Source organism: Dicentrarchus labrax, unplaced genomic scaffold (genome assembly GCF_905237075.1).
Source record: "Dicentrarchus labrax unplaced genomic scaffold, dlabrax2021, whole genome shotgun sequence".
Taxonomy (NCBI): Eukaryota; Metazoa; Chordata; class Actinopteri; family Moronidae; genus Dicentrarchus; species Dicentrarchus labrax.
This window is the reverse complement of record NW_026136705.1, coordinates 17,372,811-17,399,544: the sequence shown is the minus strand read 5'-3', so window position 1 is coordinate 17,399,544 and position 26,734 is coordinate 17,372,811. Positions and strand designations below refer to the sequence as shown.

Below are 26,734 nucleotides of genomic sequence, written 5' to 3'. Positions count from 1 at the left end.
GCCTTTTATACAATGCTTCAGACAGTAACATGTAGCACGCCTCATTTCTCTTTCACATCCTCTAACCTCAAGGCCGGATCCTGTGATGTGGACAAAGGACGGGGGTGAACTTCCTGACCTGGACCGGATGATCGTAGAGGGGAGGGAGCTCACCTTTACTTCACTCAACAAGACAGACAATGGCACCTACCGCTGCGAAGCTAGCAACCACCTTGGGACCAGCAGTGCTGAATATGTACTCTATGTCTATGGTGAGTCCAGAGAAAAGGCTGATATGTGGGTAATCATGTTTCTTGGGATCGCATCCAAAGGTAAAGGAACAGAGAGAAATTGACAGATGGAGGACATGTAAAAGAAAAAAATGAGGATACCTTGGACACCAGTAATGTTACATATAAATAGTAGAGTATATGAACCTCACAGGCACCAAACTCCACTGCAAAAACCAGGATTATAATACCTCCTGATCTGCATACTGTATCAGTGCTAAGAGTGATTAGTGGTACCATCTCTCACAGGGAGAATAAGGGCCTCAGGTGACACAAATGCCACCAACGCCTTTCCTTAAATAAACCTTCGTCCCAGATCCTCCACACCCACACACACACACACACACACACACACACACACACACACACACACACACACACAGACAGACACACACACACACACACACACACACACACACACACACACACCAGGAGGGAAATGTGTGAGGGAGGCAGAATTTAGTGCTGCGTTGTCAGGAATATCACCAGGAAGGATAAGTAATTCCTAGTAACGCCAGAGGAGGTGGAGGATAAAGGGACTCTGTGTGAGGGAAAACAGATAGCTCATCCTTTTCTCCACTGCCATTTGTCTCTTGGCATTAAGTAATAATGTTTTTAAAAAAAGAGTGGAGCAGTGACACATCTCTTTTCCCTCTGTTTTAGGAACTTAGGGAGTGTGTGATGAGGGACAAAAAGGCAGGTAGTTTTTGGCCAGAGAGACCGACTGGAGGCAAAAGAGAATTTCCCAAAGTGGATCAATAAAATATTACATTATTATTATTACATGCACCTGGGGGGTGTTTCATTTGCTCTTGTATTTAAAAGCAGACCTAATCTGATGAAAATGATGAAAAACATGAGAGAATAAACCTCTCAGGTGCCGATGGCTATGCTTTGCCAGAGCTAGAGTGATTTCTAGTATGCTCTTGACTGTCCTTGGTGTGTGTACAGTAATAACCAGATGTGGAGCCAATGAAGGATGCAACCAAGGTTACTATCAATAGTTCATGAAGTGCTTTCTGCTGGTCATAGTCGAGGCCACAGCAACACGTAAAAAGCTCAAGAGTCAGGAATGTTAAACATTAAAATGCTACAAATGCTAAACAACATAGTAATTGGTGCATTGGTGGAGATCACATAAGTTACATTTGATTATTTGTATTTATTGCTCACTTTTATGTACCTCAATGCTGTAATTTATTACATCTAGACACCTCACAGTAAGAGCCAATGTATACTGTCCACATCCTCATGCCTCCAAAGGTCCTCGCGAGATAAATGTTGTAATCTGTCTATGTCCGCAAGGATTGTTTGTTGTGCGTATGCAGACACCTGTCTGTCTATGCAGACACTCAATGTAGGGTTTTGTTTATACCGTTAGCTGTCTGCATCCACGTGTCAGTCATCCACATGTCAGTGCCACATAGATGTGTAAACTATGTTTTAAGCTGGAACAGAATCATCGATGTGTCCGGTGTCCACACCCCAAATGGAAAGTTTTTATGCTAGCCAGGTAGGCCTGTTGATTACGATTGATTACAAAACAGAAATAACACATATAGGTTATTCATTTTTTTCAACAAGAGAGAAGAAGGATCTTGACTTTGGCTATGTCATTACAGAAATGACGACATGGACAGTCAAGTGCTTTAATAGATCTGTGGATGAAAATACGGCTATAAATGTCATATAAAAAGAATCTCATCTTCTAAATGAAAGGTACTTTAATGGCTTACAACTTGATCCTTGATCCTAGCTGTGCTGAGTTGTGTATTTGGAGTAAAATTAAAATGGCTACAATAAAGGTAAGGACAAGGTAAAATATCAATGTTATGCAACTCAAAAGGTATTTCTCCTCATAGGTAATGCTGCCAACTATATTTTTTATTTCATTCTATACAGTAGCTAGTGTGACAAGACCATTTTTTTTGTTTTTGTTTGTTTCGTTTTTTGTATACTGTATGAAGACCTTTTTCAAACCATCATAAATGTAGTAATAACATTTATAGTAAGTAGTATTGTAGTAATAGTTCTATTACTAAGATATTTAGTTAAAACAAACAATTTACAGCTGCCATATTTGCTTTCAAAGACACAAAACAGGTCTGCACTGAGCACTGATACATACCATCTGATATTCATGATACCCTTTCCTTCAAATTCAAATTTTCCATGAAGGCTGAAATGTGAAGTTCAAGAGCAGAATTCACATACAGGTATGCGGGCAAGAAAATGCACTTCCTACCAATGTGTGAAACTGATCTCCATGCCAGTTAAATCACACTAGTCAGCAGCATATTGATTAGGATTAGCAAGTGAAAAGATAAATAATGTAATTTTCTGCTTTAATATTTTATCGGTCCATTCCAATAGGTTTATCAGAGACCTTTTTTTATGTAAATCTTAAAAGTTTCACCACATACTTCTGAGATTTTTGCACTTCCTTACCTAATTGCCCCACATACCATGATGTATGTGTGCAATTTCTTTAAATGCCAGCTGAATGTAACAATAAGAATAACCAATGCACTTAATGACAGTGATGTTATTAAACTGACAAATTCTACGCCACAAAAAAGGCAATTGGGTATGGGAGGGTCAAAGAGTCCTATCCAGATTCATTACGTGTTCTTTTGAAATGGCACCCAGCCTGTTCCTACCCTTCATTAGTGATTAGCACACCTTTTAGCCTTTTACAATTGTTGCCATAATTCTTGGAAAATACCTTTTTAATGGTTCCCCTCCAACAAGGAGACGCTTTCTCTCTTCTCTCTCTTTCCTGAAGACATGTACTTAGCTGCTTAGTGATTCACAGTAAGGCTGAAATGTCACTGAGACGTGCAGGACAGTTGGCCCTGAGAAGGAGTACCACAGCCAATTAAAAGCCTCCAGCTAACCATAAAAAGCAGAGTGACATAAACATAAAAGCCAAGGTGGTAGTGTAACCTCATTAACTTTGTCACACAATGTTTCAGTCCCATTTTCCCTGTTGCTTTAACAAGTGATAGTGAGAAACACTGCCTGAGATGAAGCCCTTTTACCATCATCCAGTGGTGAGAAGTCAAAAACAGAGCAAGGAAATGGTGGGCTTGGCTACTTTTTCCTGAACTCATCTTTGCAAACATGGATAATTGGCACAGATCATTTGTCAAATTACTTTCCTCATTTCGTTTAATCCAACTTTCCCAGTTCCCAGTGCAGGATCCATCTCCACAGACATCAGCCAACATTAGCAGATTCAATGTTAATCCTGTTCTCTTGCTACAGAAAAGAGCCTCACATTCAACGACAGAACATTTAAAATCATTATGACTGGGAAAATAGAAAGGATTTGGACTCTAACGTAACATGAAGATGTCAGACTTCACAATTTTTTCAACTTTAAGTGCACATTGCATCACTCTTTTTCAAAATGTTCCCTTTTTGCTACTCCCACTCAAGTGAAAAAAAGTCAAAATCTACCCCTATCTTTTCCTGAATGAATACACTTTATTTATGAATTCTAGCCATCGTGGTCTACATAGTCTATGCTAAACAGTTATAACTCAAAAGTACATAAGACATTCAGCTTTTTAACATTGTGTTTGCCTCTTCAAAAACAGACCCAACTGAACTGTGACCCAAAGAGAATCATTAAAAGTAAATGATTTGAGAGGCTTTAACTGAGCAGTTATGCAATTTTGCAGTGACAGAGGTCATTTAATTTTCATAAACTACGCATTAATTACGCACAAATTAATGTATGTTGTGTAGTTCATCAACAGTAATTCCCTCCTGCGTTTTCAACAATCTTATGTTGTATGCTTTGAATTGTGTCATAATTTTGCCCTTTTTTTAATTTCCCATCTCAATATAATATTTTGCCCTGTACCGGTTTGTGTTGTTCATTTAAAGTATCTAACTGCCCCCGTGTGAATTCATTTTTTGTGTTTGTTGTTGTTGTATTGTTTTTGTGTACATGTGTCTTTCTGTCCCCTCCACCAGACGTCCCCACAACCCTGCCTCCATCCACCACTCCCCCCCTACATCCCATCCCTCCAGATCCTACTGCTCTATTAGGCACCCACGCCTCAGACCCCACAGTCACTGGCAACAGAGGTACAGTACCACCCCATGCATCTCCACAACCCCCTCAGCCTGCTACTGTACATTGCTACTTCGCTCTTCCCTCTGTCCTATTACTTCTCTTTTAGCTACTTCACCGCCTCAAGTGTTTCAGACATACTGAGAACTGAAAAAATATCTAGTGGCAAATGTGCTTTCTGGGACAAAAGTCTTCTGATGCTGCCATGTCTACCTTTTATTTTTATTATAAGCCTTTTAGGGCAAACATAAGCTGTATGCCTTATTGATGGTCATTGACATACGTTTCCATTGGAATTAACTTTTGTGGTTTTACATTAAAGACATTATTCAGATTTTTAAAGTTTCTAACACATTCCAAGCCATTGTATTCAAAAAGAGTCCAGCTGCTCAAATACTCCATCCACTGTCCCCTTGGCATTTCAAAGACTTCAGTACTTCTGCGCCCTGAAACCTCAAAGAAGCAAATGTCATGTCCAACTGAAAATGTCTGGCCACTGGAGATGTCTCATCATGACTCCTAATGCTGTGTTAAATCTTTGAGAATTTTGACTTGGAAAGCTCTTTTTCAGAGAGTTAGCATTGCTATTTGGTGTTCTTAGAGAATCTATTTCTGAGGTGAATGAATGCTGTTGATATAATCCTTTATAGCATTACAATATAAAATATGAATAATGAGATGTCATCTATAATAAGGCTGAAGAAGAAATGTTGGGGAGGCATAAAATGCTGAGGTTTTCTTAAATTTCTGCAGAGGTTGATGACAGCTATGGTTATGGATTTAAACTTTAATCAATGGAATGCAATATAAATTAAGTTCCCATATCTGTCCTGCAGCACGAATGACACCTAAAAGCAGAAAAACAATCAAAAGATGTTTTCTGGATACCAAAACTCCTATAATAGTATTGATGTCGGCATATCTGAGACATTTTGTCATGTCAAAAAGATTTCTAAGCTCACACACCCCACAATACGGCCCGCCACATACAAGGTTAGGTGTGGTGGGCTGGTTTGCTGCCTGCCAGTCAGAAGCAGGCAAAGGTGGAGGTATGTTGACCCTGTGCTACAAAAACTCAATCCGCTACAGCTACATAGTTAGTTGGAAGATTTAGTGGAAGCCTTACCGTCCCTTCTGTTGTAGGTCAGTGAGTTGGTTAAAAAGCCCTGCAGTGATAAGGTGCCAGATGGATGACATGGGGAAATTTCTGAATATTCTGTCTTGGTTAACATGCCTCTTCAATGGTGTGTGGAGGTTGGGGACGGCACCTATGTACTCACAGATGGAGGTTGGTGATTTTTTTTAAAAACAGGAGTGGAAGGGTCCTCCAATTACTGTGGTATTACACTGCTCATCCTTCCTATTAAAGCTTGTGCCAGTGTGCTGGAGATAACATTCCAAACAATTGTCAAACTTCAGATTCATTTTGTAGATTTTGTACCCGCTCTTTACTCTTGCAAGGATTTGTACATCTGATCATTTGCGTGGGCTTAAAGGTTTAGTGTGTAGGATTTAGAGGCATCTAGTGGTAGAGTTGCAGATCGTAACATTATTTCCCTTTTGAGTGTATGTTTGCACTAAAAGGGGTCAGTTGGGTTCAGTCAAGAATCTGATCAAGACCCCCCCCCCCAGGCACATCCAAGAGTGAGGGGACCCTTGGGAAAACCCAGTACATGCTGGTGGGATTGCATATTTTACCTGGATTGTGTGTGCCACAGGATTGAGCAGTTTAAATTGCAACTCCCACACTTCACCCTCCCCTTCCAAGCACAAAGGAGAAATGCACCTATCTAGAGTCAGTGTTTTGTTCGTCACTTCTGTAGAAACATTGCGGTTCAACATGGCGGACTCCATGGAAGGCGACATGTGGTGTCTGTAGACGTAAAAGGCTCATTTTAGGTTAACAAAAAATAACGATTCCTCTTTTCAAGTGATTATACACTAATGAAAACATACCTATATGCCATTTCTGCCAATAGATCTTCCTAAATGTCACACACTGGAGCTTTAAGCTGTACCTTATAATCCAAATTGAACAGAGTTAGCATCATCCAACATTTATCCAACATTAGTTTTCTTAGCAGCTGGACAGGAAGGGGTTAAATATCCAAATTACTTTCATTTCACTTTTATTTTCAGGTTATTATAAACTAATGAAAAAATATATCTGTGAATATTATATTCCATTTCTGCAAATAGCTCCTATGTTACACACTGGACTATTGTTTGGTTGAATTTGTGTTTGTATAGTGATTCTGTGTCTTTCCTGCTGCACTTCTGCAACAATAATGCTGACATAGCACCATGTTGGCTACAGTAGAGTGATATGCCAATCAAAGTTTTTGAGTGACATGTCAATTTAAAACTAATGTGCTGTGATAGGCTGTATGCAAATAGCTTGCTCACTCATATATTATCCTGATCATGCTGAATGTGACATCTTTTTTTAAATGATTTTGTAAACTGATAATCTTTTATATATTTAGCCCATAAAATGTGTTTTTTGTGTGTTTGATAACATATTTTAATATGAAATACACAAGACACTGATCTTAATCCCAAATTCACAGCATGTTTTCTCTGTATTTCTTCTGCAGCATTATTCATTTTCATTTATTTGTCCATTCTGTCACCATATAGATGTAGCAGAGTTTACCTTCTGTCTTGTCTCTGCTTTTTTGCTCTCTCTCCATTCCTCTTCATGGCGCTCCACAGTTCCATTCACTTGGAATAATTTCCTCTCATCACCGCTGCTTTCTTTAAATTACCATCTTTAAAGTCCTTCAGGAGTCTTGACTCCCCCTCTACCTTTCCTCTGCTGTTTTGCTTTCTATCAAAGCTTTTGTTTCAATTTCCCCTCACTCGCTCCTTCTCTTCTACCCTCACATCTCTCTGAAGACCCTGTTAGATAACAGGCTTCCACACGTTGTTGGATATTCCTCATCAGCGTGTCTCAATTCTTCTCTGATGTCTGTTTGTGTAGTGCAGAGACACAAGAGGAACTGAGACTCTCAGTGTATCTTCAGGGAATCTAAATATCAGACTCCTTCACTGCGTCCCCAGTCACAGGATACTACACTATCTGCTTTCATGTGTCTACTTGATTTATTACCAGGTCTTTTCACAGGCTCTGGATGAAAGCAAACAACTGTGGAGCTGTACCAGCCTCGCAACGTTTTGTCTTTTTAATAAAGTTGTCTTCCTGTGTAGACCAAATACACATTGTAGGTTTCGGCACTATAGCCTGTATGCAGAATAGTGGCATATTATATACCTGATGAGCTCTTTCAGGTGCAACTTTCTCTGCTGTCTTTCTTACAATAGTCTTGCATCTTTCCTCAGTTTCCCATCATCAGCAGTTTGGATCATCTACCACAACTCAGGCTGAGGCATTTTCCGACAAGAAACAGTTGAGAAGAGATAAACAGTTGGTGGTAAAAATAATCAAAATAAAAAAGTTGTATAGAAAAAATACATAAAAGTATACAGCAAGGCAACAAAAACAGAAGGTGGTGCACCAAATGTGCAGCTACAAGTGATATCTTTTTAATATTGTTTACTAAGTGTAACATAGCCATTCCATCCAATATTTGTCCAGACTATAATGCTGCTATGTACTCATTGTAATTTGAGTCTGGCACTGAGTTAAAAAACAAAATGGCCTGCACATACAGGATCTGTAAAATGTTGCAAAAGTCACATTGTGAGTGTTGCTTTGAGTGTTTATAGTAATCCAGTTGCAGTGCAATCCCTGTTACTATTACAATTTTAGATTACAGAATGATGAATACCCCATGTTAGTGTAGAAACAAAGTCAAATGAATAATTTCAGTGAAGTCATTAATTTAAAATACACATGTTCATCTCTGTGTGGAAGTAGCCACCTAACAGATTTTCTCCACCACGTTAGAAATACAGCATATAGCAAAATCGCAATGAATGCTAGTATTTTATCTTCTTTTTTTTATTTGCCATCATTACACTATATCATGACATTAAATCATGTGTTTGTGAATTTGTCGGCTTTGTATATCAATTATTTGATTGTTTGCTTTTCCACTGAAAACAAAGTGTTTTGATAAAATTAGGCTCTATAGCTCTTAACTAAGTCTGTAAATTTTTGTTTTTTGTCTTTTGACTATTGTTATTCTAATATTACGTGTGTCTTCAGCCTCCCAGACCTTTAGTGTTACGACCTTCATTGTAAGTGAACTCCTGTGATATTAGTGCTCTTTCAAAGTCAACAGTGAGGTCTTTTTGGCTTTGATTTTAATAAGCCCTGTTAGCTACCATGACAACCCCGGCCAACGGGAAAGCAAGGTGGCTGAACTATCATTAGGCCCAGAGGAGAATTTTGATTTGAGCAAACTGGATGGTATATTAATTCACCATAAAATAACCTTCATATTAATTGGAATACATTTAAATTGAATAAAAATACAATATGATAGTTTCATATAAAATTGAAAATAGGTTTGTTTAGTCTCCTTCTAATCAAAATATGTAATAAACGGTTACTGAACTAAACCTTGGATACGAAATATACTCACATTACTTACTTATATATGACCGTTTTAGGGCTTTTGGGCCAGGAAAAGAATGATTTTAGAGAACATTGCATTCCATGTGCAATATCTATGGGGGTATTGTTCTTTTCACTTGTTTTCCGATATCCTAAAAATTGTATTCACTAACAAGATGATCTAGCACAATCCAAGACAGAAACAATATTTGCATGATGGCCCGCGCCTTTTCTCTCAATGAGTTCTTCTCCTCTCAGGAGTTAAAGGATTAAATATTCTGTGTTTACAAAAAAATTGTAAGATATCACATGTGACATTATTTTACAGTATCATTTTACAATAATAGCTTTTTTAGATCTAATTTTGCTGACATAGTGAGAGTGAATATTAGTGGCCAATGCAATAAAGTACTATTTAATGGAGCACTTATTTCTTGCAGAAATATTAGTGAATAAATATTTCATGCTGTAGATTCAGTGGTTCTAATGGGAAAATGTAAATTTGACAGTACCCCAATGCCTTTAATTCTAACTGTTGTTGACCTTTGTGTGTGAGGCTAGTGTATAGATATGCAAGATATTCCTCTGTTTTTCATCCATACTTTATAATGGCAGGACTGATGCAGGACTGCAGTCTGTGATTCACTTTATTAATGAAGCGCTGGCAGGTATGCCCAACACACACACTGCTTCAATAGCCCAGCCAGCCTTAATGGCTATAATAACTCTTTCGCTAAGTATCAGAGGTCTATGCAATGTCATCAGACCCCCTTCCATGAACACACACATACACGTTCACTCCCCCCACCACCACCACCACAGAGTTCTCTAAAATTTGCCAAATGCTTTTTCATGGCTTGCAAATTAGCTTTGACCTTGTGAAGCTGAAAGGTTGAATCATGCACAAGGGTTTCTCTGGTGTTTAAAATATTTACTATTCACTTCTCATAATCAGCATTCGTGTGGCCAACCCCAGCCCCTGTAGCCTGATACTGCCGCAGAAAAAGGGCCCACTGCCGAGAAGACAGAAATTATTCATGCCTACTGTCTCTGCCTGTGGAGAAGACAGAAAAACCCAAATAATACCCATCTACCTCCTTGCAGAGTAAAAGTTCTCTTTTCTTTTGTCCAGTAGTAGTTGTTCCCTGAAAGGAACAGAAGGTATGAGTACAGAAACGCACCAACAACCTTGAGACTCTTGATCAAAGTGCATACCATAACTTGAAAGATATTGCTAAATTGTTTTGCTATAGTTGAGGTTTTAACTGTCAGTGGGGACCCGTGGAGGTTACCGTGATAATCCATAACCGTCATGCTTTTTATGGGCACTGCTCTAAAGCAAAACACAAAGGATCTTTTCTCTCCTCTTGAAGTTGATAGCAGTGACTATACACTTGAGTAGAATTCAAGAGTGGAGGCAAGGGATTGGTCAGGGTTCAAAAGTTGGGATTAGTCTGAGCTTTCTGCTTTTTCAAGTCAGTGCTGGCCAAAAAGCTGCATATGAACAGTACTACATTAAAGGACTAGTGTGTAGGATTTAGTGGCATCTAGCGCTTAAGTTGCAGATCGAAACTCCATCACTTCACCTTCCCCTTCCAAGCACGAAGGAGAAACTATAGTGGCCACTATCTAGTGCTGGTGTTTGGTTTGTCCCTTCTGGGCTATTGTAGAAACATACCAGTTCAAGATGTGGGCCTCAATGGAAGGCAACCCATGGCATATGTAGATATAAAAGGATCACTCTAAGGTAAGGATATTTATGCATATTATATTGCATTTTTCTGCCAATAGATCTAAATGTTACACAGTGGACCTTTAAAACTCTCAAACCCCAACCCTAACCCTATGACTCGAGCCAGCCAAGACTGCTAACCAGTTTTTAACATCACCCCACTTATCTTGAATTTGCTGTTTTAGGCAACAATAATTACTTCACCTGAGGATTTGCTTCCAAAGGTCCAGAAATCAAACTTCTCCTCTGAAGATATTTTGAGATAGCTGAGAAAGCAGTAGTAAAGGATGCATCCTTTGTGTAATGTGATGGTATTACTGTAAAATCACAACAGTTACACAGATGCATATCCACCACTAAAGTAAAATATAGCTTTAAGCTGTTAATTTGTCTCAATCAGAGTCGCTGTCTAAATGAGCTATCCAAGAGGATGAAACAGTTGGGAATTATTTAATCTACCGCTCAGTGTCTCTGATCCAAAATTCTTAATTGCTATATACCTGTGATAAACCCTCTCATTTTTAAGTATCAATATTAAGAATATACAAACCACTTAATGAGTTTTTACAAATACTGAGGAGATTAGTATGTGTATCAAAAGTTTGCATTTGTTTAGCTCTTTAATTGGTCAGAATGTTTTTCAGCTCTCATTCTGCTCTGTCAGAAGAACAGAAGGCTACAAAATACAAGCTACAGGGTTATGTGTGGAAGATCAAGTACAGAATCAAACAATAATCAAAACTGAAATTACAACATGGCATAAAATATCTAATACGCGAGCCTACCCAAAGAAAAAAGTTGAGGAGAGTTAATAAGAAAACTTGCAGCAGAGAACAAATGAGCTAAAGGGTAATATCAAAATTAAATACAAATGAGACAGATTACTCAAACTTCTTAAAGTAATAATATCCTTTTCAAATTTAGAGAGACTTTCAATCACTCCTGTTTTATCGCTATTACAAATTATTTAGGATTAAAAGGGCAGGTTTTACTCCACAGGCGATGTTTTATGTCTTTAACCCCACATTCACCTATTGAAGCTGCTTTAGGCTGAGGACAAACCTTTTGTGAAAACTCAATAAGGGAAGGGACTATTTTTATTCCTTGCAGTGATTCGTACCTGCTTTATTCCATTGCTATTGATCTTGTTTTAAACAGAGGGCACAGGTTAGGCCATATGATGAGCAAAAGACATGTTTTCTTGAGGGCAAGTGACCGTGGCAGCTGATTGGTTGCTGTGCTTAAACCAGAAAGGCTAGGTTGGGTTGCAGCATCCCCTGGGGCAGTAATGGTTAAATATTGAACAGTACCGACCATCTACTAACCATTTTCTCTTCCACTCTCTACCATAAAGCTGAGGATCACGGGAGAAATTAAAACATAATGCAAAGGTCTTTCCACTTATTGCCGGGCAATTATTATTGATGACCTGTCACATTAACTCGCTTTGGGGAAGAATTATAGCAACAATTTGGAATAAAGTGTAGAACAGAAAAAGAGAAATCATTAGATCCTGGGGCTAGTGTTATGAATTACATGTAATAGCCCTTCTTTTCATTAAATCTCAATGGAAGGGGACACTTTCAGCCATCTTGACAAAGCACTCACGTGCAAACACATGCATGCGCACACACACGGTTGTGGCAGTCAACAATTTTCATTTGTTGACATTAAGTTTTATTTGGTCTTTTATTAATTTCTCTTGGCTTGTCGGATTGTTGGGCTTGTTGTGGCAACTTGCTTTCTCCAAGATCACTCATTTCTGTGTGGGCTTCTTTTTCTGCTTTTCTTATTCTTGCATTTGGCCCACACACATACAATTCTTCCAAACTAACCAGCAGCATAATGCAGTTTATGACAGAAAAGCAGCAGCAATATAGTCATGATTAAGTTACCACAGGTGTACAATTGATGTGATCTCCCTGCATCTCCCTTTGTTGTATTTTATTGCTGATTTGAAGAGGTTATGAATTTTGCCAAACATTCAGCTACTTTGATAGATTGATTTTTGCATGTGACTTAATTAATTCATAAGATTAATTATCTTGCTTTGCTTATAACTTCATGCTGTTACCCTGCTGACCACAATTTCTTTTCATATTGAGAAGAGAGAAGGAGGTTGTTGAATATTCAAGATAGTGTCCAAGTCCACGTGTGGGCTTTATTGAATGATTAGCAGAAGTAATTTGTTTTCAGAATCTAATTAATCCACTCTGACCCAGCAAGCAATAATGTGCAAGGACACACACAAACACACACGCATGTCTCTGCAATGTCTCTTCTTTTCTGTCGTTCTGACTCTCTCACATGCATGGTTGCATTCATTCAGGAGTGTACGCACATGTGTCTTTCGGCCCTCTGCCTCAGCCTCCAGAGACTCTTTCATCTTGGCAGTAGAGGCGGCATTAGATGCAGATTGGTGAATTTCCAGTCTCAGCCAAAAAGTTGGGCATAATTGACTCATCGAGCAAGTGAAGTCTGCAGGCACTTTTCAACACTTTCTCTTCTTCCCTTTCCCCTATGTTTGCAGGCACTCTTTCTTTGTGTCCCTGACTTTCACTGCTGCAGAAGTAATGCAGAGTAATATGTGTCTCATGGCTTCCCATTTAATGATGTAATGTGCAGTGTTTTCAAATACTATGGAAGCCATTAGAAGCAAGGCATAATGGTTTTATTTATTTGGTTTCTTATGTTTGGTCACAGTTTATTTTAGGTAATCAGGCAATATCTTATATTAGACTCCTTATCTGGTAAATATTCATATTAACTGCAAAAAACCTACAATAAAGTCACACCTTACTTCCCAGGGCTCCCATGAATCTGAGCTCCTGTTAACGCAAACTAATATTTTCTATTTTGTGTGCTAACACGCTCAAAGATTCCCTGACCCACACCACAGACACAAGGACACTGCAGCTCTATAAGCCCATGCTTAAGCTAGCTGCTGCTTTATTGATCTGAGAAACTGAACACATTGCATCATAGAGCTATATCTAAGATAGAGAGAGGAAAAAGTGCAATCCAAAAGAAGAAAAAGATGCCTGTAGGGGATGAATTTTAATAATAACAAATTTAATACCATGGGGGGAATAGAGAGAGAGAGATATATGTTAATCTACAATATGGAAAGGCCATTTGAGTTGCATACTGATATGATGGATTCAAGGATGCTGCGTCTGATCATTTGAGATTGTTAATTTAAAAGATGACTTTAGATGAAAGGCGGTGCAGAGAAGAGTGTCAGGCCCAAGAGATGCTGTAACAATTCTTTACTGAATGGTAAACGTCTCTTGTGAAGTTCTTCAGACATTGAATATAGTGTTTGAAGAATAAGATAAGGACACATATTCGTAATACAGCAAGAGTTTAGAGTAGAAATATCTGACAAAGCTGTTTATATGAGGAAAGAACAAATATAACTATAACTCTACTGGTGAATCCTCATCAATCTGACAAAATGTGCTTACATTGGTGTGTAGGTTCTACAGAAACGTGGTGAGGCTAATGTCGGAGTTAGGTTTGCATATATTATCAACATGTCCAGCCTGGAGGAGGGACCTCCTTATTCTTTTCAAAGTTTTGATAGACAAGGAAGTATCACCCTCAACTAACAAAACCAGCCACTTAAATACTTCAACTACTCAGTCATCTCCATTCAGCTTCCCTTCTTTGATATTATAGTTTTACCATTCACATTTGTATTAATGTATGATTGCAGAAGTTCAGATCAGGCTGGTATAAAACGTAGGTGATGACCTGATTAAAAGAGGCAGTCCAGCTTTATTGTATGCTCATAATTTCTCTGTACCACCTTTTTGGAACCAATATAAGACTAACAATTCTTAGAGTTGTTACATTTTAGTCATGAGCAGTGAGCTTTTCTGGAAGTTTGACCTACAATGTACAGCAGCTATCCCATGCTTTTAATTTTATGTACAGAATGCTTCAAATTCCTTCCAGGAATGTAATTATATGCTGAATGTAATTTAATCTGACCAGGTAATTTAACTGTAAATGATATTGTTTCCATTTCCAGCCTTTACACATCCTCTTGAAAACCCACACAGTATCAATATCACATATCCTTCCACAGTAATCCCATATGGAACCAGCATCAGTGAAACAGATCAGATGAGGAGTTGGTGGGGCAGTTTAAGAGTAACACTTTCGGTTCAGTCCAGCAAAGCAGTGGCTCACAGAAGCCCTGAACTCCTTTCATTTATTAAACAAGCCCAACTCGCTAGGCCAGGCGACAAGGAGAGTGTTATAAATATTAAAAGAGGAGTTTGCTCTTCCATGCTCTCATATTAAATCACACAGAGAAGAATGTATGTGCCCTTATTAAAAGATAATGTGTTTTGGACCCATGAAAATGTATAACCCTCCTCTCTAGATCCCTCTCCTCCTTGTCGTCTTTCGTTTTCTGTCTTGCTCCAACTGAAATTTCAGCCTTTTCCTGTCCATCAATCTCTATTTTTTCATTTCCTCTCTCTGTGTGTCTTTGTACGCCCTTGCTGTATTTTTCTCCTTCCGTGAGTTGCAGTGGACTAGAACAGAATACATAAGAACACAATAGATGAACCATGTTTTGAAGGCACTCACATGAAAAGTATTTACACTTACACGCTGTAAGTTATGATGAATTTATGTCACAGGCTTCTGTTACTTCATGAGTTAATCTGAAAATCTAATCTTGAATATCAAATACGTCCCCTCTCTATCCCCTGTTGGCTGAAATGAGTACTCTACAGATTTAGTATTGCAGTCCTCTGCCATTGTCAGGCTCAAAATGGACAGGTTTTTAAAAAAGTGGTTCAGTTGCATGAACCACTTTTTTATTCCACACAAACTACTTCATAGTCAAAACCTGAAAGTCAAAAGTTTGTTATGCTGGTAACGGTTAATGTATCCTCAAGTCACTAGCCTTCAGCAGAGATGAGGGGTGGGCTACAAAGGTCAGCTCAAGTCTTCCTAACGATTCTTTCTAAAGACTTTTTTTGATTTAAGACTTCACTTTGAGACTTTCTGCAGCTTCTTCTGCAGCAACATAAGGCTTTGCACGACTTCTCTTTATATATGCAGTACTCCCCAAGACCTGCAAACAGACATAACGGGGTAAAATTGGTGGAGCTTAAATCAACCAGGACTGAGAGAAGCTATAAAATGGTGATGCACACAAAAAAGCATCAAAGCATCCATAGAAACTGCTACTGCAGCATAGCTTCTCTGCCATTGATTCGTATGTTCAGTATGTGGAAAATAATTGCCACTTTGCCAGTAAATCACTAAATATGCTACTTCTGTCAGAGTCAGAGATCTGTGAGGGGGCAATAGCGTATATGTGTTTGCAATATTGTGGAGAAACTGTGAGTGTTTGGAACATACTGAAGATAAAAATCAACAGTGAAAAATAAAGTGGATCATCCGACATGATGTATTCTGCATACTGCATGGCTAAAGTGTGTAGTACTCTATAGACAGACACAGGACTGTATGTCATGCTTGTTGTGCCTGCCTGCACTGGGTTGTAACAGCCAGACTGAAGCTCAGGTAGGACAGTGAGTGTGTATGCTGGTAAAAAACACTCAGTGTCCTGACAGATAGAGGTGAAGAGACACAGCCATGTGTGTAACTAAACGCCTCGAGTCCTCGCCCTGCTGGGCCGTGCCAGGGGAACATTCCTCTACTCTCTGCTCCACTGACCAAGCAGAACTACAGCGCAGTGAAACCACGCTACACACGCCTGTGTGTATGAGCCGTGTGCGTCGGTATGAGTGTGTGTTTGTCCACTGGGAGGCAGTGAAGTGTGACCGCCTGGTCACTCAGACCATGGAGAGTTATGGAGCGAGAGCAAGCCAGCTGTTCAATTTGGCCACATGGGTGGACACAGAAAGAAAAGGAGAATACTGAAGAGAAATATTGTCAATATACGACGTGTGCTGTGAGTCTAAACCACCCTTCTATCACGGCTTACCCTGCTCTGACATTGCCATATTTCAGCTATCATGAGCCCACATACACGCACAAAGTGACAGGGCTGTATATGGCCTGCCCTGGCACTCGGAGGAGGATAATGAGATGAGTGCTAATTTCTCAGGTGTCATGGACTGATATGAATAATACAGGCTATCTCTTTCTCTCCCACTGCTATCACTGTCAACTTTTTTTTTTATTCACCTGCAGTGGACACTGTTAGTGTCACGTCCCTACTCTTACCTCCAATAGCCTGCAAGCTAGACATAGAAGTCAAGGTAAATAAAAGAAATAAGCTATTGTTGAAGTCAAGGGAAAACTTTGATGGGTCCTTGCATGAGGCGTGAACAGCCTCATCATGCAGATTCTTCACTCTTTCACGACTCTCTGATCATTCTGACTGCTTTTCCAACGGATGGGGACCCGTAGCAACTCTCTAACACCCATTTCATTTTTCCAATGACAATCCTTCCTCGCGAAGAGAAACAGAAAAAGATTGATCTTCCCTTTTTATTTTGTGTATGATGATTTATTTACTGTGTACTACTCTTCCACTGCTGCCCTGGTTTGCATGTTGGGGACTCCTGCGACACTGTGGGGGCGATCCTAAATTATTCCCTTTTTTTCTGATTCTCTCTTTCATTCTCCTTTTCCTACATTTTGCAGGATGAATGTGTGTCTGCCTGTAGCTGCTCTTTGTGTCAACGCGATGTCCATCTTTCTCCCTCTCTCTCTCATTTTATTATTCTGAGAGAGCTAGGCAGCTCTGCTCTGACTGCATGATGTGAAAGGAGAGAGGAATGACAGCAGCTCATTAGAGCAGGAACGAGCTGGAAATAATCTTATTTTTTCTTCCTTGCTCTGTTTTGTATTGTCGGTCTTTTGCTGTTCCTCTGCCCTCACTCCCTCACCTCACCAACCGGTGCCTTTATGTGCTCTCTTTGTTTCTCTCTCTGTCTTTCCTCAGATCCAAACGCTGTGGGGCAGCACGGCACTGACCATGCCTTGATCGGAGGAGTGGTGGCTGTAGTGGTCTTTGTCACCTTGTGTTTAATCATTGTCCTGGGAAGATACCTGGCCAGGCATAAAGGTAAGACCACAGTGGACCAGACCTGAGTTTCTCAAGGCTTATGGAACTAGTGAAGCATGTCCTACTACTCAGAGTCCTTCCCCAATTCCCAAGTTACAAGTGCACGACATACCTGCAGTGGAGAAAAGAAGGCTTTAGTCCTACACACATAGTGCGATGCAGCTAGTGCATACACAAGACTTACTGGGTTATTATTTTATCTATTTTTTCAAAATTATAAAAAAAATTACATGTTTTGTTCTCAGTCATAATTCAGCCGAATCTGAACAAAGAAAACACATATTTTATTACATTAGATTCAGTGTGCCTTACACTTTCTGAGGATATCATTAGCTCTGATCTCCATAAATCCAATTAGAAATGGTAAGAAAAAAAAGTTTCTTATAACTTCAGAGTTTGTGAGTCATCATGTTTTAAAATTTTCTCTAGTCTCAAAGTAATCCAGTAATTGTCAACATCCTCAGGTACATTGCAAATGTAAATGTAAACTTCAAATAGCTAGTTTGGCAAACTTATATTCACTACGATTTGCCCAATGTAAACAAATCCACCCTAAGAAAATGGGGCTCAAATTGTAGCTTACAATGTAACGCACTGAATCCATAGCGACATTATACTTCCTGTTTACACTGTCCCAAGCATTATAGGAACTGGGAATTCCTAGATTTAGAGCATTTGTACTCCCCAAATAGAATTAAGACTGTGTTCCAATGTGTTTTAGCCAATGTTTTTTTTACCTTAGTAAAGCTCAGACTGTTCTTATATGTGCAGTACAATCTCCTCTATCATTCATAAACAGATATTTGCCCTGTGTTTAAACCTGTGGACTCACACAATTCTGAACATGCAATAATGGTATTTTTTATAACTTATATTGAAAATAACAAGATATATAACATGCCTGCTTTATACATGTAGGGACTCAGCTAAAGAGAGAGAGAAAGAGAAAGTTGAAAAAGATAAAAAAAAATGGTTAATGGTCAGTCTCCACACTAATGCTCTAAAATTGTGTTCTTAATTAACGAGAGCTTTCACATTATTTGGACATGCAACTTTAAGGCGTGACTGCCACACACACTTTTACACACTTACTCCCTGCTGCATTTACATATCCCGTACTATCCTAGCTTCTCATCATTCTGCATATGAATTATGTAGCATTACTGATGTTGTCTTCAGATGTGTTTTTTCGCCTCAGGCAGCAAACACCATGCAGTGCTGCTCGGTATTTGTTTTCCTTGATATAGGTTTGTTTTTTTTCATTTCCTTAGGAACATACTTGACAAACGAGGCCAAAGGAGCGGACGATGCGCCCGATGCCGACACAGCCATCATCAACGCTGAGGGCAACCATGCACACGCAGAAGAAAAGAAAGAATACTTCATTTAGACTGCAGAGGAGCTGTGCAGCTCTCTCCTTCCCCTTTCCCCCTCTTTCAATCTCTGTATCTCTATTTCTCCCTCTCTCTCTCTCTCTCTCTCTCTCTCTCTCTCTCTCTCTCTCTCTCTGTCTCCCCCTTTTCTTCTCCACCTCTGACCACTGTTCCCGTCGTGTCAACGAGGAACCCGCAGGCAGTCCACAGACAGAGAGGTTCCCCGAGTGTTTTCCTATTATTGCCTTTTTGTTAAGCCCATTTCTATCATTTACATCTCGTCCTTTATTTTGTTCTTTCTTTCTTTTTTGGCAGCCAGTGTTCACAGGCAGCTTGCCATTGCTGCTGAAGTTGTCCCCTTTCTCATATTGTTCCTCATGTTTGACATGAATGCCTGGAAGTCTGTATATCTACCATGACTGCTTCTTACATGGCCCCCTGTTCATCCTCTCTCCTGTTTTCCCCCAAGCAGACACCCAAACACATAACTATATCCCCTTTGTTCACACACAACCACAAACACATATCATATCTCACATCAACACGGTGCCTAAAAATACAGACGCCACTGAACTTCTGTCAATGCCTTCATGTATCGTCTGTCAGTAGCAATGTAAATGCTTCGTAGATGGTTAACTCGACCATCATTTCATTGCTTAGCTCACAGCTTTTGATTATGCATCGCGTCTTTTTTATTTGAATGAAAAATCTTTGCTGTTTTACGCCTTATACATGTCTATCACACTGAATATGGTACTTTTAGATGATCCACCTCCCCCCTACCCCATCCCCTCTCAACAGACTTGTAATTAAAACAGTTGACCCTTGTAAGATAAGAAGAAGGTTTTGTGTAAAACTGTAGCAAGGTTTGTCAGATAAGTATATAATATGATTTTCATTATTAGGGTATGGGTAATAAAGGCTACTGTGGTATTGTTTAGAGCAGAGAATACACAAAGCATTCCATCAAATAAACTCAATCAAGTATATCAAACCATTTGCTAAATCTGCTGTCCCTATGTACTTTTGTCTGTATATCCCTGCACTGTCCAGGCTGCAGTTTAGCGAAACACCAACACCTTCAGTGTCCTCTTGACAGCTTACGTAGTTTGTGATCCACATTAAGGGTTCAGGTGTACAGAAAGAGTCAATCTCCTCTCTCTAAAAGCTGTATAAATTGTACTGAAATGAGTTTAGCTTTTCACTTTGAATTATTTTGTTTATGATTATGTCACATTGGAATAATATTAAGGCTGAAGGACCCCATGAAATGTAAAATTAATCATTAGGAGTTAATACAGACAAAAACAGGTACTCAGTTACAGTATGTACAGGCAATTTAGTGTTAAATTAGTTTTCCTCACTCTTTCACTAATGTCATTTTGATTGATACCTCTTGTGCACTTGGGGTCCAGGCAGCTTTCCACAGTGGTTTGTACACACATTTCTGTTCATTAATTGGCTCACAGAGAAGCATCCAATCATAGTATTACAACGGTATCTACAAACAGTAATAACATCAGGTTGACTACAAATCCTTTTTTGTTTGTATTGTCACCTCCAAATTTCTGTTTTCCAGTTTCTAACGATGGAGTTAGATATCACCAACATGTTGCACACTCCCATGTCTTAAACTGCATAATTTCTCTTCTTATTTCCATTTTGTCAGAGTCATTCTCCATGAACTGAACTTTGATTTCCATTTCATGGGGTCTTCAAGCAAGAGAAAAAAGGGAAATAGTGTGTGAGTGCTGGGTCATAGATCTGCAGGGGCCTCCTTTCCAAACCTAAAAAACTGACAAATAGAGAAGCACAATAATGTCTGAATGAGTATGTATTCCTTTCCCAACGACTAGATCGCCTTGGGATGGTTCTCCTATTAAAATGGGTGGTGAAAAGCTGACAAGGCTGTCTTTGATTCAATTCTGAAAAAAAAAAAAACACAGCTCATCTTTTTGAAAATGTAAGCTAAATCATGTTTTTTAGAAAAATGATGTTTCTAATATTTTTGGTTTAAATGGTTCTAAGCTCCCCGCTGTATATTGTGTCTGCTAAAATGTGGTTGATTGTGAAAATTGCTGTTAAATTCTGGATTCCCATATTCCTTAAAATTTGTATATTAGCCACCTTATCTATTTGCTTTTTTTCATTTTTGATTGCATACTCCTTATTAGAAAACTTTGAAACAAGTGTATTTTGTTTTGGCACAAGGCATGTAAATAATGTGTGAAAACTAAACTTTGGTAATACACATTAGCATGTTTTTGTTTGGTTCTTTTTCATGTTTAATTTATTTCAATTGAATTTATTTAAGAAAGAACCACAATGGAAATATGTTTGTAACTTAATATTGGAGAACAGTGGCTTTGTGTGTTTGTGGCATGCTCTTGGGTGCTACAGAACTGAAGGATTTGGTGTTAGGGAAAATATGATAAACAACGAAAGAAATTTACAAAATTATCTGGACAAATTGTTAGCCTTTTGTCCACAGAAATATGACAAAATGTGCATCTGACTTCACCAAATCCTTCAATTGGAATTCAAAGGCATTAAAAGAAGTTTTACCTTCATGTTGGAGGCAATGAAAGTTTCACACACTAAAAGAAACTATCCTAGTAAACAACTTCAGTTTCTTTTCATATATCCCTGCCATTTGTCTTTCATCAGTTTGCAGGAATTTGGCTGATTTACTCTCCTGTGAAAGAACGATAAACATGTGGCCTCTGGAACTAAAGACCTAAAGACAAGGCACTAATCTACTAAGAGGGAGCAAATTATTACCAAGGGCAATAAAATAGTGGGCCCAGCTGTCTCCAATTCGATGGCCAATTTACAACATTATGCAAATAAGGTCAGCAAGTAAGGTCTTTTTCTGTGTGTGTTATAAGTCAAGCACTGCTGGAGTGAATCACTAGTTGGGAATCATTAGATTGATCACCTCACATGTAGAAATGTAGGTTTTATATGATTTTAAATGCATTAATTATTAGTTTTTAAAATGCATAAGCTTTGTTAAAGTTTCCATATTTTACAATATCAGTGCAGTTCAACCAATAGACCACGATTTACAGGTTTAACTTCAGCCTCACCATGAACCTTCAGTAGGTCCAGACTAAAGTGTTCTAGACTGGCTCTGGTCTTTAGAAACCTTCTGTATCACAAGTGTGTATAGATACATTTATCACAATGATGTAATGTCTTGTTCTTTTTTTTTTGTTATTTTCTATGTAGTTATTTTTCAATGTGTCTTAAATCAATGACGGTGTCAATCAAACTTTCGATTTTCTCTACGCTTGTGTATCCATCTGACAAATAAGAGAGTGGTCGAATCAATTTGTTGATTCTGAAGTCAGAAAAACAGGCTGTTTTATATTAAATGAACACTCATAAATAACCAGGTCTGCTGTGATGAGTTGGTGTTTGCATTAGAAATGAAACAGGTGCCATTTACTGAATTATGCACTCTGACTAATTTGATGGATACTTCTTAGTGAATGGTGAAATGTATTTTGTTTTGTAAATATTTGTTTTGACATGACAGTAATGAGCTAATTTGTTGCAAATGGCTTTTTATGATAGTTAGACCAAACCTGAATCTTTTTTTAATTTGTTATTCTAACAGCCTGGCACATACCATCATGCACTATTTTGCTATGACAGAATCAACTGTAGCTTGGGGTCAGTTATTAGTCGTATTTCTTTTTTGTTGTCGGTTGAAACTAAGCTTTAAACTTGTTGCCTCCTGGTTTTCCAACATATATCAGTTAACATCCAATAGATAATGGGCCTCTAATTTCTATCTAAAAAAAAAGATAGTAATAGCACTAATGTAGTTGCAGCGACGTCTTATTTGGGCAGAAGTCCATTTTTTTAATTCATCTCCATTTGGCTCAAACGAACCCACTTTCTTTGACTAAAGGTGGTAGTGGTGCAGCTGAGGTTTTGTGTTTATGCAGATCAGGCAGTGCAGTACTGGCAGTAATTTTGGCATACTTGTGCACAATTTTGTGAACAATTTTCATTTTGGCAGTTTTGTACAGGTACCGACCAAAAAACATTCATGTATGCATAAGTTTGAATGCTCATTAATTACATATTTAATGCGATTGAAGCAGTTTATAATGGGTTCAATTAATGGGAGATTTCCAGCAGTACTGTCATTAACAACTGCTTGTACATCGTAGTATCGTTTCCTTTCAGGTGATTAAACCTGTAGCCATCAGCAGTAGGAGTCATATGTGTGTGTTTACCTGTATTAGGCAACAGACAGTAATGACAGAAACACATTTTAATATATTATAAGTTAATGTAGACGTTGACTAAGTGCACTGATATAATTATTTTATAAAATAACATATAATTTCACAACATTTCAGCTAGTCCTGAAATGTAAATTAATCTTAAAAAAGGGAGAAAATCCTTGGACACATATTTGGGGAGCTGTTTATTCGTGCCTTGTGACTCTGCACCTCCAGTTTACTCCTTTACCCTCCTCCCGCCTGTCTGCTTCTTTTAAAGAGGGATGAGACGAGCTGATTGGTGATTGTTGAAGCTCGTACAAACTGCATTATGTATTCCATCATGCTACAACCTTTTCATCCCACTGTACTACCCCAGGAGCACCTCTGGTCACAGAATATTGCAGTTAGTCAGGCACACACATTTGGCTCCAAGTTTGCCCTGGCAATTGTATCCATATTCAAGAAATTAGAGGCCCCTACCAACTAAAAACTCAGAATCCCTGATTAAAAAGGGATGAATAAGAACGTAATGGCCACTTTGAGTCTATCCAAAATCCTTTTCTTTTTCAACTGGTTTATATTTTGTTTTAACTCGTGGTTTTGTTGGTTCTATTCTTCATAGCAGCAATGATGGCATGACATGGCCCAGTCCAGTCCTATCTCTCCTCCTCTGACCTTTCATATGTCTTTGCTGTACAGTTTGGCTTCAGTGCACTTCTTTGTTCCTCTGCAATATTGACACTAGTATCAATCAGTCCAATCTCCAAATTGTCACAATGATGACAGCAACATGTGACACAATCACATGAAGTGATGTTTTGATCTTTTATTTTGTTTTTGATTATATGATTATGATTATATCTGTTTCTTTTGTTTTGCATCTCAGGAATATATTTCATTTAGAGACTTTTTTGTTTGTCTGTTTTCTGTCTTAAAACGGGGACTCATGAGCATTCCCACTCTGCAAGTCCCAGAATGCTGACACCATGTATTTTGTTGAGTTTAAGATTATCACAATGTTAATAAAATTATTCAGTGATTCTTCAGTAATTCTGTCATCTTGCTGTCATTGGGATATTAGACTTAAGAAAGAGTTTTTTGATATGATCACTGACTTGAAATACTGATTTAGAAATATGCTGCAAATAATCATGAGTTTCAAGAATGATAGAAGTTGTGTTCATACACGATGTTATCTAATTTTAGCTTATGGTGTGTAAGCAGTTCAATGCTTTTGTTCTCTTTGTAGCAACACATCTTTATGTATAGCAGTCAGTCACTCACAAAATACAGAATATCCACAGTAAAGTTCAGTAAAGATCAGGATTAGAGCTAGACACATTAGTTCAGCTTCTGATGTACCTTGGTGAAATAAGAGGTTTCATATCAAGCTGTACTGAGAGGGCTTGATTCAATATATTGCACCGTAATGGAGGTGTTTTTCTCCCATTGTCTGTGGGATTTATTATATTTAATTTAGAGGTTTGTTCTCATGTATGAAATAAAAATTGTTGAATAAATAGTTGCCAAAACGCTCTGTATAAGCCTGATTCTATTTTTTTATATCATCAGTGTCCTTCTGGAAGCCTCTCACCTCAGTATTTCTGAACTGACAAATAAGCATTGAGGATACACTATAAATACTGCTGCTTTGAAAACATCTGAATTTGTTTTCACAAATATCCATGCACACACACGTACACACACTGACAAAAACACATGAAAACACATGCACGGACACATGTTCATGAATTTTTATTAAGAAGAATAATTCATGTTGCATTTTAGCTCCCCTATCTCCAAGCTGTGGTGGTGGTGGTATGATGCCATTCAATTTGTCATGTGGTGTCTTTCACTGTCTGAGCAATATTTTCCCATATCAGTCAACAGTCTATACAAGGCTGTAATACTGTAATACAAAAACAGCTCTACCTGTGATATACGCTACAAAAACGTAGTCCTATTGCATGAGAGAATGATGTAGGGAAAAGTAATTGAAATGAATGAGGACAACCTGAGATTTATTTTGACATTAAAGTTCATGTTGCTGTGAAAAGAACGTCACTTGCATGACTTCTTCAAGAATGAACACTAATTCATATCCACACTGATCCATTCAAATCCCAAAGACAATGTGTGGGAAAATGTAAGCCACAATAATATAGTGTTATAATAAGTATCTGCATGTTTTACACTTTTCTTACAGCTTTAGATTTCTAAACAGATCACAATAAATCCCTGAAACAGAAACACTTGAGCAGCTTTGTGATGATGCATGTTCTAGCTAATCCAAGAAGGTCTTTCAATAGTTTATTTAGTCTAAGATGTAGTAGAATTTTCTCGATCCATAATGGAACACTATATTCTTCAGGTTATCCAGACACGTCCAATTCAAAATCACCTTCTTTGTACATACATGGTATTCACTGGAAGGGTATGAAAAATAATCTGTAATCTGAAAAGTAGTAACTAAAGCTGTCAGAAAAATGTAGTGACATGAAAGTACAATATTTACCAATGAGATATAGTGGAATAGAAGTATAAAGTTATATAAAAAAGAAATACTCAGGTGCAAGTTCTATCCTGCACATTGTGCAGGATAGAACTATATATTTCCTGTACAGTTTAGATCTTTCTATCTTTAACCTTATCTTTATTTATTTATATTTTAAACTTAACTTAAATAACTTTATTTCTGTGTGATTTTTATGCACCAAGGCAAATTGCTTGTATAAAAACTTTATATAAACCCGATTCTGATTCTGATTCTGATTCTGATATACTCGTACGGTATTTGAGCAAACATATTTAGTTACATTCTATCACTTGATATGACTATGTCTGGTGACTTCCATCTTTTCTGTGTGCATGAGTGTAAAAAAAAAGATGGAGCGCATGCAGAGGGATATAAGAATATGAAAAGGGAGAGACGGAGAGAAGGATGCAACTGAGCCTGATAGGGAGAGGTAACCACCTATTTCAGTGAGTCAGAAGATGATGACTGAGGGGGGAATTAAGTAATGGCAATAACACGTCATGTTAGACTGAAGAAAGCAGCTGCAATCAGCCCACCTGTCAGGAATAAATGCCGCCTGAGAAGGTTGCATTTCTGCAGCTGAGGTGTGATTCTTCTCCTGATGAAAAGTGAGGGGTCAGTGAAAAACTCAAATCACCACTCAATCAATCAGAACAGTTCTGTGAACTGGGACAGGGAAGTTGAGGAAGACCGGACAGAAATTGCCTTTCATGCGAAATATTGTTTTGCATTAATGTTTTTTTTTTCCATTCCTTCATCAATGTCAAGGAGATTTTGCAGCCAAGTGTTTACATTCCCTTGAGGAAAAAAAAATGCTCAAACTTTCACAAAGTTGTTTGGTTCAGATTATTCCAGTTTTGTTAGCTGGTGAGGAAGAATAACAGGACAGATGGAAGACACAGGTGCGATGACAG

The 26,734-nt window shown here is 38.3% G+C and overlaps 1 protein-coding gene across 4 annotated transcripts in view; it reads left to right on the top strand.

Moving 5' to 3' along the window:
• Positions 1-24,819, top strand: part of cadm2a (cell adhesion molecule 2a) — a 197,651-nt gene extending 172,832 nt beyond the window's left edge. For 2 of the 4 annotated variants that reach the window (XM_051399777.1, XM_051399778.1), the window contains 4 exons: positions 73-251; positions 4,254-4,367; positions 17,548-17,670; positions 18,942-24,819. In XM_051399777.1, coding sequence (XP_051255737.1) covers positions 73-251; positions 4,254-4,367; positions 17,548-17,670; positions 18,942-19,060 — 535 coding nt within the window. In that variant the 3' untranslated portion in view covers positions 19,061-24,819. Of the gene's footprint in view, positions 1-72; positions 252-4,253; positions 4,368-7,695; positions 8,373-17,547; positions 17,671-18,941 lie in introns of those variants that run through there. The other 2 variants (XM_051399780.1, XM_051399779.1) reach the window with 2 other exon arrangements.
• The last annotated feature ends 1,915 nt before the right edge of the window (positions 24,820-26,734 follow it).